A 16,316-nucleotide genomic window follows, 5' to 3' on the forward strand; every position below is an offset into this window, starting at 1 on the left:
GCTGAATGCGGCGATTACCATGTTGTTCAGCAAAACGCCTCAAACTTATTAAGATCAACAGCTTTAGTGCGTTTTGATTCAATGCTGAGTACAGCCACACTGACAGTCTCTTCTCTGTCATTGGAGACCGTACCTCATTCCTTCAGTACTTGGGTCCGGATGCTTCTCGTTTTGCGCTGTCCCCCGTTCAAAGGAAATCGCCACCAATCACATTTCCACGCTCGCGCCAGGGCCGGGGGAGGGGTTACAAGGCTCGCGTCTTGTGCTGCATTCACTTGCACTCGGACATTAGAGACTTTCTCTCATAAATGTCCGATGAGCCACAACTTTTCTTTCAAAACAAAGCTGCCAACTGGGGTGGCAGCTGGGGTGGCAAGGCATTTTTCTGAGGTGGCAGCTGCCACCCCGTGCCACCCCGTAGAACCGCCACTGGGGAGGAATAAAGTTGAGGAGTCACTGGATTCCGATGCAGTTTTGATTTTCAAGCGGATGGTAAAAGCAAGACTGAAAAGGGACTACAGTTACTTTTGCTTAACCAAAGATGTGGGAGAATTTGAGGCCATGTGGTGTTTTAAAAATGCTTTGTGTTCTGTGGAGAATGAGGATCTTACTTTCAGTCGTTTTCTGAACTGACAAAGTGTGTCATTGTGTCTGTTTGGTTATTTGCTTTGTGAATAAAAGTGGTTTGAAAAATCAAAAAAGAAATCTCTCTCTCTCTGTCTTGTATTCGAGATAGCACTCCTCTCCTGATCACATGACACATAATATAAACATGGATTTCATATTTTAAGTTGTTGATAAAGAAGATCAATAAACTAAAGCTCAGCCTCAGAATCAAGAGAGAGTCTTTTATTCAACAATATTTAGAAACATAGGAAGAAAAAGATCACAGTTTGACATTCAGAACATTACAGTATGATTCCAGATATTACAGTCAGTCAGGAGAGACTCTCAGACCTGCAGAGGAACCAGAGACACTGAGGAGAGACTCTCAGACCTGCAGAGGAACCAGAGACACTGAGGAGAGACTCTCAGACCTGCAGAGGAACCAGAGACACTGAGGAGAGACTCTCAGACCTGCAGAGGAACCAGAGACACTGAGGAGAGACTCTCAGACCTGCAGAGGAACCAGAGACACTGAGGAGAGACTCTCAGACCTGCAGAGGAACCAGAGACACTGAGGAGAGACTCTCAGACCTGCAGAGGAACCAGAGACACTGAGGAACCATCAGTCCATAACCCGAACCCAGCATAGAGAGGTTCAGTGAAGGTGGTTCTGAAGGTGTGGATGTGGGTCAGTTTGTCAGAGGAGACTCTGTAGAAGGAGAGAGAGCCAGCAGGATGATCCAGATACACTGCTACTCTACCAGAGGGGGAGGAGGAGGAGGAGGAGGAGGAGGAGGAGGGGATGTTTGTTAGGCTGTTATTGTGCCAGACACAGTAACGACCATCATCAGAGCACTCCAGACTCCAGGACTGATCATTCTTTCCAAACTCACAGTCCTGACTCTTTCCTCTCCTGCTGATTCCTCTGTAAGTCACTGATATATAAACCTCTCCTCTCCTCTCGACCTCCCAGAAGCAGCGACCAGTCAGAGCTTCTCTGCACATCAGCTGATACCAGGAGTCAAACCTCTCTGGATGATCAGGATATGGCTGCTCCTCCTCCAAACGTGTCACCGTCCTGTTGTTGTCAGACAGTTTGAGTTTCCTCTGTGCTGTGTTTGTGTCCAGCTCCAGTTCACAGGCATCTGATGGAGAGAACAGCTGCAGGTTATCATCTGTTCATTTATTAACTACTTTACTGACAATCAATCACTGACAGGAAACCATTCAGACTGACGTCTCATATTCACTGAGAATGATGTCTAACAACCTGATCTTCATCAGTAGGTGATCCATCAATGAGAGAGAGAGAGAGAGAGAGAGAGAGAGAGAGAGAGAGAGAGAGAGAGAGAGAGATAGAGAGAGAGCGAGAGAGCGAGTAGAGAGAGAGATAGAGAGAAGAGAGAATACAGCGCGATGATAGATAGCGTAAGCATATAGCGTATCTTCTCTATTATAGTCTATCTATCTCTCTCTCTCTTCTCTATCTTGTTTTCTCTCTCTACTCTCTCTCTCTCTCTCTCTCTCGCTCTCTCCTCTCTCTCTATCTCATCTCTCTCTATCATTTATGTCTGAAAGAGAGAGAATTCAAATAGCAAACATTAAAAAGAGAACATTAATCTGGTATATAATATCTGTATCAGTGCTGAGGACAACAGGGATTACTACATTTACACTAAGTGGAACAAAGACCTGGACGTAGAAGACGCTAAACTAAAATGGAAGGAATGCTTACAACTTACATATAAAATGACTGCAAACTAAAATCTACGATTAACTCAATATAAACTAATGACAAGAATGTATTACAGGAGGGAGAAAATACATACATTTGATAGCAGTGTTTGTTTACATTTGAAACCCTAAATATATGAGAATATACCTATAACAGTGAAAAGAAGAAGTGAGCTATCTGTTGGTTCTGTTGGTTCTGTGTTCACTTTGTTGTGTTTGTGGATCTCATGTGCAGTGTAACCTGTGCAGCTCTGAGGAATCAAACTGAAAACACACTCACACTTCCTCACACCAGGTTTCAACCTCTGCAGTCCACCATGGTCCATCCTGCAGGAAGAAACACAGTCAGGATCAACTTCATACACCTTCACTCATATCCACCATTACACAGGAAGCAGAGTCCCTCAGTGACAGAGACACAGTCTGTCTGTCTGTCTGTCTGTCTGTCTGTAAGTCTGTCTGTACCTGAGTGTCTGTCTGTCTGTCTGTAAGTCTGTCTGTCTGTACCTGAGTGTCTCCAGTCTCCAGAGTGGATCCTCCAGTCCAGCAGACAGCAGCTTCTCTCCCGAGTCTCCTGGATGATTGTAGCTCAGGTCCAGCTCTCTCAGATGGGAGGGGTTAGAGCTCAGAGCTGAAGCCAGAGAAACACAGCCTTCCTCTGTGACCAGACAGCCTGCCAGACCACACACACACACACACACACACACACACACACACACACACACACACACACACACACACACACACACACACACACACACACACACACACACACACACACACACACACACACACACACACACACACACACACACACACACACACACACACACACACACACACACACACACACACACACACACACACACACACACACACACACACACACACACACACACACACACACACACACACACACACACACACACACACACACACACACACACACACACACACACACACACACACACACACACACACACACACACACACACACACACACACACACACACACACACACACACACACACACACACACACACACACACACACACACACACACACACACACACACACACACACACACACACACAATGAAGTGGCTCATCTTCGTATTTTGTAGCAGAAAACCTTCAACCAAATATTGATGACCAACTCTGTGGTGGTATCATCAGATCTGCAGGTCTGCAGTAACATTTTTATAGCCTTATAGTCAGTGCTTGAATTGGGCCGGTACTCACCGGTACGCAGTACCGGGACTTCTGATTTTTAACCATCTGGTACCGTTACTTCTTACTGAGTACCGGCACGGTGCCGGTACGGCGGTACTCAGTACTCAGTAGATGCGTCATGAGGTGCCGCCGCCGCTTTGCCCGCCTCGCCCCCGGAGCAGCAGTCTTCGTCGCCCCAAACACCGCCACCCCTCGGTGGCCCGCAAGTGCCAGAGGACCTCGGCAAAACAGAGCCTGCCCAGGTATATTTAAACAAGTTCCCAACTCGCCTGTACAGTGGGGTAAGGCGCTCATTTTGCAGCTCATGGTTTCAAAACAGAGATTGGCTGGAATTTCCTGTAAAAAAGATGCCATCTTCTGCTACAGTATGCCTGTAGACATTTCGGTTCAAATACATCTAACTCAGATGCCTTCACCACAATTGTACCAGAGTACCAAACGCTGTCTCCTGGTACTCATCTGAGTAACTCACTAAAAATGAAATACTATATGACAGTAAAACAAGAATACAGTTTAAAAGGAGAGTGATTTGTAAAATATCCATAAAGAAATAGAAAATCTGTTTCCAGTTGTGTTTCATGTGGATGTTGAGAGAGGTATCCATATATCTCTTCATGTTGCTCTCAAAGTGCACCAGATTGATGCTTTTAACTTCAACATTTAAAAAGAAATCTTGTGTTAGACCCACTCCCCACTTATAAAAATAGCACTTTACCCCTGCACCCCCTCTAATCTCAGATGCACCCTGAGCAGTGTTGGGCAAGTTACTTTAAAAAAGTAACTAGTAATAGTTCTATTTCATACTTACTGACCGCCAGAGGCGGTGCTTTAGCACTGGATAGCTTCTGTCTCGCGCATGCGTAGGTCGAATATTTATATCAACAAAGTCACGTGTGACCTCGTATGACACCGGAAGGTATAAGTTCCGGTGTTGTCAACGAGTTCAGTTCTTATTCATCTTCTCGCTGCGCAGGTTACTACTTTATGAGTAGAAGCCAAGCTAGCTTATTGAAATTCTAGCTCATCTGTAGCCTTGCGATCGTCTCGATCGGAGCTGCGGGCTAGAAACGCTCGCCCTCCAAAGGCTGCGACGAGCTGTCCGCCCTCCCAAGGGAGGGGACCGCGGTGTTCACCGCTCGGACCCCAGGAGCTCCGGACCGGTAAAGAGCGGACGCTCCTGCACACAGCCGGTGAGATCGCTACCAATTATTGCTGATTGTGCTATCTATTCTCAAGCTAATGAGATAATTGTGTACAAGTTAACCGAGGGCTCTCGCTAATTTGTTACTGTTACCTGTACTATCATCCAGTTAGCTGAGTGCTCCGCTGAAAGCTAACTTTCTACTGCGCTAGTGAAGAGAGCGTCTCCGCCCTCCTTCTCACTACTTACTTTTGGTTCTTTACCTACATACATTTGTTTCCTTACCGGTTCTATCGTCCAGTTAAGCTGAGTGTTTTCGTTCAAGCTAACTGTTACTGCACTAGTGAAGGGAGCGTCTCCGCCCCCCTCTCACCGCATACATTGTTTCCTTACCTGTTCTATCGTCCAGTTAAGCTGAGTGTTTTCGTTCAAGCTAACTGTTACGGCGCTAGTGAAGAGAGTGTCTTCACTCCCCTCTCACAACTCACAATTAGTTCCTGTTCTATCCTCCAGTTAGCTGAGTACTCTCGCTCAAAGCTAACTTGCTACAGTGCTAGTGAGGAGAGTGTCTCCGCTCCCCTCTCACGGCGCACAATTGGTTATTTTATTTAATCGTTTATTTGACAGGGACAATGCACTGTAATGAACACTTAAAACATTTAAATGTGTCAAGCGTAACAGTGCCAGATTTAGCTTTGAGCTATTTTCCATTCCCTCACATAAAACATTTAAGGAAATTACTTTTTACAAACATGGTAAAAAAACAAAATACATGATATGCAAAGAGTGGCAACGACATATAAAGTGTTCCATCCTCCAGTTAACTGAGTGCTCTCGCTCAAAGCTAACTTGCTACAGCGCTAGTGAAGAGAGTGTCTTCGCTCCCCTTTTCACTGCACACAGTTGGTTCCTGTTCCATCCTCCAGTTAACTGAGTGCTCTCGCTCAAAGATAATTTGCTACAGCACTAGTGAAGAGAGTGAATCCGCTCCCCTCTCCCTGCACACAGTTGGATGCCCGTTCCAGCCTTCAGTTAGCAGAGTGCTCTCGCTTAGGCTAACTCGCTACGGCGCTAGTGGAGAGAGTATTCCCGCTCTCCTCTCACGGCATAAACCCATTAACTGACTTCATTTTTTCTCACCCCAGTTAGCAGAGTGCTCACGCTCAAGCTAACTACTATTGTGCTCACTCCCCTCCACTGCATATTTGTTTCCTGGCCAGTTATTTACAGGCAGCTGAGTGCTCTAGCTATCGCTAGGTCTAACGGCTCTAACACCTGTATGGCTCCTCTTCAACCAGAGGATGGCCATGACCTTTGCCCCTCTTGTCTTGGCCTCGAGCATCTGAGGGAGGGACCCGTGCATGAATTGCACCATCATGCCTCGTGCGGTAAGAGCTGCTAGACTAGCCGAGGTTGAACTACTGACTGAGGGTGGCCTTCCCCCCGCACAGTCGACTCCAGCCCAACCTACCCATCCTAGGCGTTGGGCCGCAGAGGCTGCGGGTGCACCGCCCAAGAAGAGGACTAAGCCTGATAGGCTGTCCTCCAGGGTGGACCTACTCACTACTGAGCTAGCCCAGATGAGGTCACTCCTCTTGGCTCTCCATTCTGGTGGCCGTACAGAGCACGCCGCTGCACCCGATCCACCCGTGGCTGAGCTGGTTCTAGAGGACGATGTGTTCTCGATGGCAGCTTCAGCCACTCAATTTAATGAGTATGACGGGGAGAGCCCATCCCATGCTTCTGGGCCTGGCTCCTGTACCTCAGCTCATGGTCCCTCGGAGGAGGCAGATGACGGCTCCATGGGTACCGTCATTCGCATGGCACTGGCTCACCAGTAGCTGGATGCGCAGCAGCCCGAAACAGCGCCTGCCAGTGCGTTCTTTAGGCGCACTCCGGCACCCGCCACCCGCACTGTTCCTCCCTCTTGTGAGTATCTGAGGGAGTTACATGCATGCTGGAGGGACACTAATGGCGCATTTCCACTACACGGTCGGCCTCGGCCACACTCGGTACGGCTCGGTACGGCTTGGCCGCGTTGGGCCTTAACAGGGCCGACTCACTTCATGCTGCGCTTCCATTACAGTTTAGGAACTGGGGTAGTTACTATAGTAACGCAGTGTAGGCGGAGCCGTGACGTCATCTTCAATGAGAAATCCAGAAACACAACACAGCCGTTAGCTGTGAGCACTCAGAGCTCACAGCTCCTTATATATGTTCAGAAACTCGACAAAAGTTAAACAAGTACAAACCACAGACTGCCTGTGTCATGGTGAATACAGTCGCTGCTTTATTTATGTCTGTATAGGCCGTTGTTGTGAGTGTGGACGGTCGGGGCATATACTGCGTTAGCTTAGCCAATCTCCATCTAGAAAAACACGAATTTTAAAAGGTTTTTCGCCTGCCGTCTGTCTGCAGACTTGACAAAGCATTAATTCATGGTTTTTACTAACCGGTATCAGTATGTTGTTACTTCGGCATCATTTTGAAACGTGTATTACAATTAAATCACGGTCAAATATGTCCATCTTGTTGTAGTTCTAGCCCTCTTGCCAGCGCTCCTCTCTCTAGTTTAGCATACTCAGCCCGACTCAGCCCTGTTTGTTGGCCCCGATAGAACCACAATTTTCTAGGGCCAGAAAAGAGGGGAAAAAGTGGCCCCGCGCCGTGCCGCGCCGGAACGAGGCCTAGTGGAAGCACAACCAAAAAAGGGGACGGCACGACACGGCACGCTTAAAGCGAGCTACGCGCTGCAATGGAAATGCGCCATAAGGCTCTTTACAGTCTTACGTCCGATGGCCGAGCCTTGGTAGCCATGCAGGATGCGGCAAGAGTTGGCCTTGACCACACGCCGGCTGTTGAGCCTACCATTGCTTCCCTCATAGTTTCCCCTGACGAAGCTCTGAGGTCGGAGGCCAGGTGCCCTCGACTCCAATGTCGGGTCACTGATGACCTGCTCACTAAGGCTTACGATGCAGCGGCGCGCAGGGGCCGTGTAGGCACCTCATGCTCGCCCTCTCAGCTTCCCTGCAGCAGGATGCTCTTAGCGCTTCCTTAAACCAAGGGTACAAGCTTCAGTTCCGACGCTGGCCCCCAGTCTTCAGCCGGGTCAAGATGACCACCATAAGCGACCCGGCAAAATAAATCGCCCTAAACCAGGAGCTGTCAGTCCTCCTTGCCAAGGGTGCAATCGAGCCTGTGGACCCCATCTCACAGCCCGGGCTTCTACTCGACCTACTTCCTGGTAAGGAAGAAAGGCGGTGGACTTCGCCCAATCCTCGATCTGAGGGGACTCAACAAGTTCCTAAAGATTTTACCTTTCCATGTGCTGAGCACAGCGGACGTTCTTCGTACCGTGGCCAGGGGGGAATGGTTCACGTCCGTCGACTTGAAGGACGCTTATTTTCATGTGCCTATTGTGCCTCATCACAGGCAGTTTCTTGGCTTTGCCTTCAGAGGTCGTCATTTCCAGTTCAGGGTGCTCCCATTTGGACTCTCCCTCTCCTTAGACGACTGGTTAATCTGGGCACCATCCCGGTGACAGACGATCCAGGACACGGCTCTCCTTCTCTCTCATGTCGCCCGGCTAGGCCTCAAGGTGAACATGGAGAGGAGTTGTCTGAACCCCTCTCAGAGCCTAACCTTCATTGGGGTGGCTCTGGACACAGTCACTCAACCAGCGAAAGCAGTGTTCTCGCCCCCACTCCTGGTAGACGTGATGCTTTATTCTAGCAGCAGCCGACTGGATAAGCCGTCCTGCTAAAACTTCTTGTTTTTTTCCAGCTAGGTGAAGGCAGTGCTCTCGCTCCCGCTCCCTCTGCTGGTAACATGGGTGTAGTTACATTCCTTTTGTGTTCGGCGAGTAGGAGCGTTGCTCTACTCTTTCCGTTCAGCAGGTAGCTGGGGAAGGCTGTGTTGTCGCACCCCGCTCCCGCCTACGCTGCATCTGGCATTCGTTATTAACTCAACCAGTGAGGGCGGTGTTCTCGCCCCTGCTCCTGATAGACGCGCTGCTTCATTCTAGCAGCAGCTGCCTGGCTAAACTGCCCTGTTAAATGTCCTTATCTAATCCACCTAGGTGAAGGCAGTGCTCTCGCTCCCGCTCTCTCTGCTGGTAACGTGGGTGTAGGACATTTACATCCCTCTCTGTGTTCGGCGAGTAGGAGCATTGCTCTACTCTTTACGTTCAGCAGGTAGCTAGTGGAGGCTGTGTTCTTGCACCCAGCTCCCGCCTACGCTGCATCTGGAATTCGTTATCAACTCAACCAGTGAAGGCAGTGTTCTCGCCCCCGCTCCTGGTAGGCGTGTTGCTTGATTCTAGCAGGAGCCGCCTGGCTGTCCTGTTAAACTTCCTTGTTTAACGCAGCTAGCCTGTCCATCTGCTGCACAGACTCTGCTGTGGGACGCCTTGGCGTCTCCCCAACAGGAAGGACCTCTTGTCTCAGTTGGAGGGTCGGATGTGGCACCCCGACCCCTGCCACCTCCAGCTGTGGGTCTGGCCACTGGAGGGCCCGACCCACTGCTGAGCGACTGCATAGAGTCTGTCAGGAAGACTATTCTCAAATGCTAGGGCACAATCTACTCGTAGGCAGTACGAAAACAGGTGGAAACTGTTTTTTTGACTGGTGCCAAGGGCGAAATGAGGACCCAGCATATTGCTCGGTACCTACGACCCTTGAGTTCCTTCAGTCCCTCCTGGACGACGGCCGGTGTCCCGCTACCGTCAGGGTGTATGTGGCTGCTATATCAGCTCAACACGCAAGGGCTGACAACAGCACAGTGGGGAGCCATAGGCTGGTATCCCTCTTTTTAAAGGGGGAGCTCTGAGGCTTCGCCCCCCGAATATCCCAAGGGCCCCTACATGGGACCTGCCCTTGGTGCTGGATGCCCTATGCTTGCCTCCTGTTGAACCTTTGTTACAGGCAGAACTGAAGTGGCTCTCAGCTAAGACTGCTTTCCCTCTTGCCATCACCTCAGCAAAGCGTGTAAGCGAGCTTCAGGCCTTGTCCGTGAACAGCTCGTGTCTGAGGTGGAACTCAGATGGCTCAGGTGTCACCTTTGGCCGAACACAGCGTTCCTCCCTAAGGTGCTGGCACGCTCTCATTTTAATCGGCCTATCCAGCTGGCATGGTTTGACCCCCCATCAGGAGAGGGGGAAGAGAGGTCAAGACTCCTATGCCCGGTGCGGGCCCTTAGAGCTTATGTCCAGACTACCGCAGGCATGCGTCAGTCTGAACAGCTCTTTCTGTGTTACGGTGGTCCTAGAGGGAGCTGTGCGCTCTCAAAACAGCGCTTGTCCCACTGGATCATGGACGTCATTGCCCAGGCATACAAGGCGAATGACCGTCCCTTGCCACCCAGAGTAAAGTGCCACTCTACCAGGAGTGTCTCCACGTCATGGGCGGCCTTGAGAGGTGTGCCCCTGGAGGACATATGTGCTGCGGCCACATGGGCATCTCCGAGCACATTCGCCAGATACTACAGGGTGACGGTTGCCGCCCCTCACCCGCTGGGTGTGGTCCTCCTGCAGAGTCCGTCTAGGCCATCCCTATAGGGGGAGTATTCAGACTTCCTCGTGACTCATTTGGTATAGGTCATCCAGTGCTAAAGCACCGCCTCTGGCGGTCAGTAAGTATGAAATAGAACGATAGTTACGTATGTAACTACGGTTCTATGAATACTGGATGACCGCCAGAGTTCTTGGTCACTCGGAATTTCGTGTTTCCGCGAGAAGATTCCATAGGACTGAGCTCGTTGACAACACCGGAACTTATACCTTCCGGGGTCATACGAGGTCACACGTGACTTTGTTGATATAAATATTCGACCTACGCATGCGCGAGACAGAAGATATCCAGTGCTAAAGCACCGCCTCTGGCGGTCATCCAGTATTCATAGAACCGTAGTTACATACGTAACTATCGTTATAGTTACTGCTCTCAAAAAAGTTACTAGTTACTTTATTAGTTACTAAATTATAAAAGTAACTAGTAACAAGTTACTTTGCTTTACTTTAAAAATAATAACAATAAAAATACAAGTTGTTGTGTTGTTCTGTGCCACAGTAAGACTAGTTGTATAGCCGCATGTACATTAGTTAGGTGCTTCAGGAGATTGGCATTGCTGTTATTCGACGTGGACAATGCTTTCTGTCCTGCACACAGTTTACATTTGACCGTAATATCTTTTGCGTCCTTTATCCCCACAAAAATTGAAAATAGTGGTTATATCTCCAAGTTGTAAATACGCTGCTGCTCTCGCTGATACTTGCATCTGGCATTGTGTGTGTGTGTGTGTGTGCTGGTGGTGGGCGTTGCCGTGTATGTGTGTGTGTTAGCAAGTGTTTGTGTGTCTGTGTATTTTCCCCATAAGGCAAGACCCGCCCAACTCTGTCTCTGATTGGCTTACCCTGAAATGTTACCCGCGTTAACCAATCATCACTCCTCTCTGGTCACTTTCACTTGTCCATGGTACTGTGAGAGGACATCACTGTATTCGCCTGTAAGTTACATTCGCACGGAGATTCGGTTCAGTTGGATCACATAATGTAACGCAGTAACGCACCCATTTAAATCACAGTAACGATAACGGCGTTACTGAATGGGAATAGGTAACTAGTAACGTTATTAGTTACCGCAAAAGGTAGTTGCGTTACAGTAACGCGTTAGTTTGTAACGCGTTAGTCCCAACACTGACCCTGAGTCATTTTGTTTAAGTACAGTGAGCCGTTCTAAAATATACAGTAAAGAGACAAACCCACCAGCATTATAGGATATACTATGACTTTGAGCCAAATTCTTGTTTTTAGGCTGTATAAATAAATTGACTTGAAACAGTTGCTGATTTAGAGTACTGGCACCTTTTTTATTCCAATTCAAGCACTGCTTATAGCTAAAAAGGCTTTTTACAGTCACCATTTTAACCAATGGGATTTAATGGACAATTAGTTGAACCAACATTACGACCCCAACGTATGTATTATTCTCTTTGGACCACAAACAAGTTTAAATACAGACAAATATAATACAAGTTACTAAATTAGCAAAGAACTTCAGTATAACATTGCTGCCACGTTTAATGCTGGATGATAAGAAAACCTCAACATTTGACTTGTTCCTCAGGTCCAGCTCAGACTAGAGGACCAGGAGCTGAGGACTGAGCACAGAGCTTCACAACTTCTCTCTGACAATGTACAAACACTAACATCATTAAATTAAAGGTCCATCCAATAGTTAATATATGAAGTAATTAGGTATTCAGAGGGTCAACATTTGTTAACAGCTTTTCACTTACCTGAGGGTCTCCAGTTCACAGTGTGGACTCTCCAGTCCAGCAGACAGCAGCTTCACTCCTGAATCCTGCAGGTCGTTGTTACTCAGGTCCAGCTCTCTCAGACTAGAGGACTGGGAGCTGAGGACTGAGGACAGAGCTTCACAGCTTCTCTCTGAGAGGTTACAGCCACTCAGTCTGGAGAGGAATCAGTAATACAGTAGAAATCAATTATACACTTTTATCATTTTCTGATTAAATAATAAATACATTTAATCTGGATAATTATGTGTTCACTTACAGAGCTTTGTTGGAGGCTTTGACCACTGGCAGCAGCCTCAGTAGAGCCTCCTCTGAAGCAGAGTATTTCTTCAGGTCAAACACGTCCAGATCTTCTTCTGATGACAGTAAGATGAAGACCAGAGCTGACCACTGAGCAGGAGACAGTTTATCTTCAGAGAGACGTCCTGATATCAGGGACCGTTGGATCTGCTTCACTAGAGAACGATCATTCAGTTCATTCAGACAGTGGAACAGGTTGATGCTTCTCTCTGCAGACAGATCCTCTTCTATCTTCTTCTTGATGTACTGGACTGTTTTCTGGTTGGTCCCTAAGCCACTTCCTGTCTGTGTCAGCAGGCCTCGTAGGAGTTTCTGATTGGTCTGCAGTGAAAGACCCAGGAGGAAGCGGAGGAACAAGTCCAGGTGTCCGTTTGGACTCTGTAAGGCCTGGTCCACAGCCCTCTGGTAGAGATGTGTTAGTTTAGGTTTGGGTCTCAAGACTTCCTGCAGCCAGGACTGCTGGGAGGTTGTTGGTTCTTCTGCGTTGATGAAGGTCAGATGGACATGAAGAGCAGCCAGAAACTCCTGAACGCTCAGATGGACGAAGCAGAACACCTTGTCCTGGTACAGTCCTCTCTCCTCTCTAAAGACCTGTGTGAACACTCCTGAGTACACTGAGGCTTCTGTGATATCGATGCCACACTCTGTCAGGTCGGACTCATAGAAGATCAGGTTGCCTTTCAGCAGCTGCTCAAAAGCCAGTTTTCCTAGAGACTCCATCATCTTCCTGCTCTCTGGACTCCAGTGTGGATCTGTTTCAGCTCCTCCGTCATACTTGATGTTCTTCACTTTGGACTGAACCACCAAGAAGTGGATGTACATCTCAGTCAGGGTCTTGGGCAGCTCTCCTCCCTCTCTGGTTTTCAACATGTCCTCCAGAACTGAAGTAGAGATCCAGCAGAAGACTGGGATGTGGCACATGATGTGGAGGCTTCGTGAGGTCTTGATGTGGGAGATGATGGTGCCGGCCTGATTCTTATCTCTGAATCTCTTCCTGAAGTACTCCTCCTTCTGTGGGTCAGTGAACCCTCGGACCTCTGTCACCATGTCCACACACTCAGGAGGGATCTGATTGGCTGCTGCAGGTCGTGTGGTTATCCAGAGGCGAGCAGAGGGAAGCAGCTTCCCCCTGATGAGGTTTGTCAGCAGCACATCCACTGAGGTGGACTCTGTGACATCAGTCAGGATCTCAGTGTTGAGGAAGTCCAGAGGAAGTCGACACTCATCCAGACCGTCAAAGATGAACACAACCGAGAACTGATCAAACCTGCAGATTCCTGCGTCTCTGGTTTCAGAGAAGAAGTGATGAACAAGTTCCACCAAGCTGTACTTGTTCTCTCTCACCACATTCAGCTCTCTGAAGGTGAATGGAAATATGAACTGGATGTCCTGGTTGGCTTTGCCTTCAGCCCAGTCCAGAGTGAACTTCTGTGTTAAGACTGTTTTCCCAATGCCAGCCACGCCCTTTGTCATCACTGCTCTGATTGGTGCATCTCTTCCAGGTGAGGCTTTAAAGAGGTCTTCTTGTCTGATGGGTGTTTCTGGTCTGTGTGGTTTCCTGGATGCTGTTTCAATCTGTCTGACCTCATGTTCAGCATTGACCTCTGCAGACCCCCCCTCTGTGATGTAGAGCTCTGTATAGATCTGGTTCAGAAGGGTTTGGTTTCCTGCTTTAGCAATGCCTTCAAACACACACTGGAACCTCTCCTTCAGGGTGGATTTGAGTTTACTGCACACTGCAGCAGGAGTTCCTGAATGAACAAACAACAAGTGGAACTAGAGAATGCAATTCCTGAAGAAATTGCTAGTGGGAATGCTTTATGCTGAAAAGCTGATGCTGAACTGCTATGCTGAAATGTAATGTTTAAGAAGAAAGTGAAGAATTTAGATTGAAATGATACATGGACACTGGGGGCTTGAAGGCTTGGAAAAGCATCAGAATATTTGAACTGCAAACTTTTTAACTAACTTGATGGCGAATGATCTGTCGTCATGGCAACGGCTTTTGAGGAAAACTCACTAATGGCACAGACATGCTGAAGGGTGGACCATTAACCATCATCTGAAGTCTGGTGCTGTTTTGACCATTTTCATAGGAGTTACGACAACATCGTGTTTTATGGCGAGGGATGCGTTTCCATGGAAACAGCCTATGGTGAGATCTCAGATTTGGCGTAGAGCTGTTGAGGCATGGACCGGTGATATACAAATGAAGTTTGGGGGACGATCGGACTGTGTCCATTGGAGTTACATCGACATCGTGTTTTATGGCGAGGGATGCATTTCCATGCAAACGGCATATGATGACACCCCATAATTGACAGAGCTGTTGAGGGCCGGACCATTAACCATTATCTGAAGTCTAGTGCTGTTTTGACTATTTGCATAGGTATCACGACAACATCGTGTTTTTTGGCAAGAGATGCGTTTCCATGGAAACGCATATGGTGAGATCTCAGATTTGGCATAGAGCTGTTGAGGCATGGACCGGTGAAATACAGGTGAAGTTTGGGGGACGATCGGACTGTGTCCATTGGAGTTACAGCGACATCGTGTTTTATGGCGAGGGACAACCCAGTCTCACGGCATTTCGTGTTATAGTCACGACATTTAATCTATTGAGTCGTGTTCACCAACACGATTTCCCCCTTTTTTTCGTGTCACACAGAACGATTTTAAAAGCAATGTATTTCTATAGAGAGGCGAAGTCCCTCCCCTTCCGGTGGACCTCCATGGGACCTTATTTCGGAAAAGTTATGCATTGAAGTCAATGGAGAGAGAAAGATTATCTTTTGATCCCGTTTGAATTGTGCCACGAATTACACATATGATGTTTGTCAATTTAAAAGATAATTTTACAAGTCAAAAAAATAAAAATGTGTCGTAAAACTGTGAAGTAACACTTTTTTTGTGTGAAACCGCTCAATGAACTCCATCTCCCGTCTCGCACCACACACCAAGACGGCCGTCACGTTGGCACATTTCACTTCTTTCTTTCAGAATGAGGCGAAAAGTATTAAAAGAGGTGAAAATCACTCCAAGTCTGGGCATGTTGAGAGCTGTACATACACACAAGGGGAGTGAGTCGGTTCCTAAGAGCCAGCATGCGGGACCGGGACTCTGGGATTTGTAGTCTTTCTAGTTGCGTATTTTTCATAGTCTTATATTTCAACAGTTTTACGACAAACTGTGACTTTTTTTACATGGAAATGATTATTTAAGATTGACAAACATCATATGTGTAATTTGTGGCACAATTCAAACGGGATCGAAAGATAATCTTTCTCTCTCCATTGACTTCAATGCATAATTTTTCCAAAATAAGGTCCCATGGGGCGGAAGTAGAAGGGCGGGACTTCGCCTCTCTATTGTTAGTGTGTTTCGTGCCTGCACCACGTCTTTTTGTCCGGTCGGGTCTTGGAAGACCGGAAGCTGTGTGGTTCATAAAAACATGTTCTTACTCAATATCAAGCCACGATTATTGTTTTTATTTTAAATCATATAATGTCTGACTTTCTTTGCCGTCTGTGAGGAAAGGAAATGTGGCTCAGAGCCTCAGGATACTGAAATCTGTATTTTTTAAATCTTTTTTTCCTTCTAATTTGTTATTCTTTTCTAAATAACACACTGTTATTTACTTAAGCAATAGCTCACGACAGGCTTGAACCACGCCCCTTAGCTGTGATATAATGAGCATAGACTATGCTCATTATATCACAGCTAAGGGGCGTGGTTCAACCCCCTTAGCTGTGATATAATGGCCATATATCACGGCCTGAAGTGAGCTATTGCTTTTATAAAACGGTTACCAAGTGTGGCAATATGAAAGAAAAATACACACTCTAATTTAAATAGTTTTTATTAGTAAATAATGATGTTCAAAATAAAATAGTCCCTCTGTTGCCTTCTGCACGAAACATAGTGCGAGGTGGTTGCTATGCAACAACACTAACAGCTCGCGAACATATTAGACAGAGAGCGTTGATCCATTA

The 16,316-nt window shown here is 47.5% G+C and overlaps 1 protein-coding gene across 3 annotated transcripts in view; it reads right to left on the bottom strand.

Annotated features, from left to right (window-relative positions):
* Nucleotides 1-827: 827 nt before the first annotated feature.
* Nucleotides 828-16,316, bottom strand: part of LOC117497367 (NLR family CARD domain-containing protein 3-like) — a 49,480-nt gene continuing 33,991 nt past the window's right edge. For all 3 annotated transcript variants that reach the window (XM_034149325.1, XM_034149326.1, XM_034149327.1), the window contains 5 exons: nt 12,284-14,075; nt 12,007-12,180; nt 2,848-3,021; nt 2,621-2,667; nt 828-1,751 (listed from right to left, as the gene is read on the bottom strand). In XM_034149325.1, coding sequence (XP_034005216.1) covers nt 1,192-1,751; nt 2,621-2,667; nt 2,848-3,021; nt 12,007-12,180; nt 12,284-14,075 — 2,747 coding nt within the window. In that variant the 3' untranslated portion in view covers nt 828-1,191. The remainder of the gene's footprint in view (nt 1,752-2,620; nt 2,668-2,847; nt 3,022-12,006; nt 12,181-12,283; nt 14,076-16,316) is intronic.

This window comes from Trematomus bernacchii, unplaced genomic scaffold, assembly GCF_902827165.1.
Source record: "Trematomus bernacchii unplaced genomic scaffold, fTreBer1.1, whole genome shotgun sequence".
Taxonomy (NCBI): domain Eukaryota; kingdom Metazoa; phylum Chordata; class Actinopteri; order Perciformes; family Nototheniidae; genus Trematomus; species Trematomus bernacchii.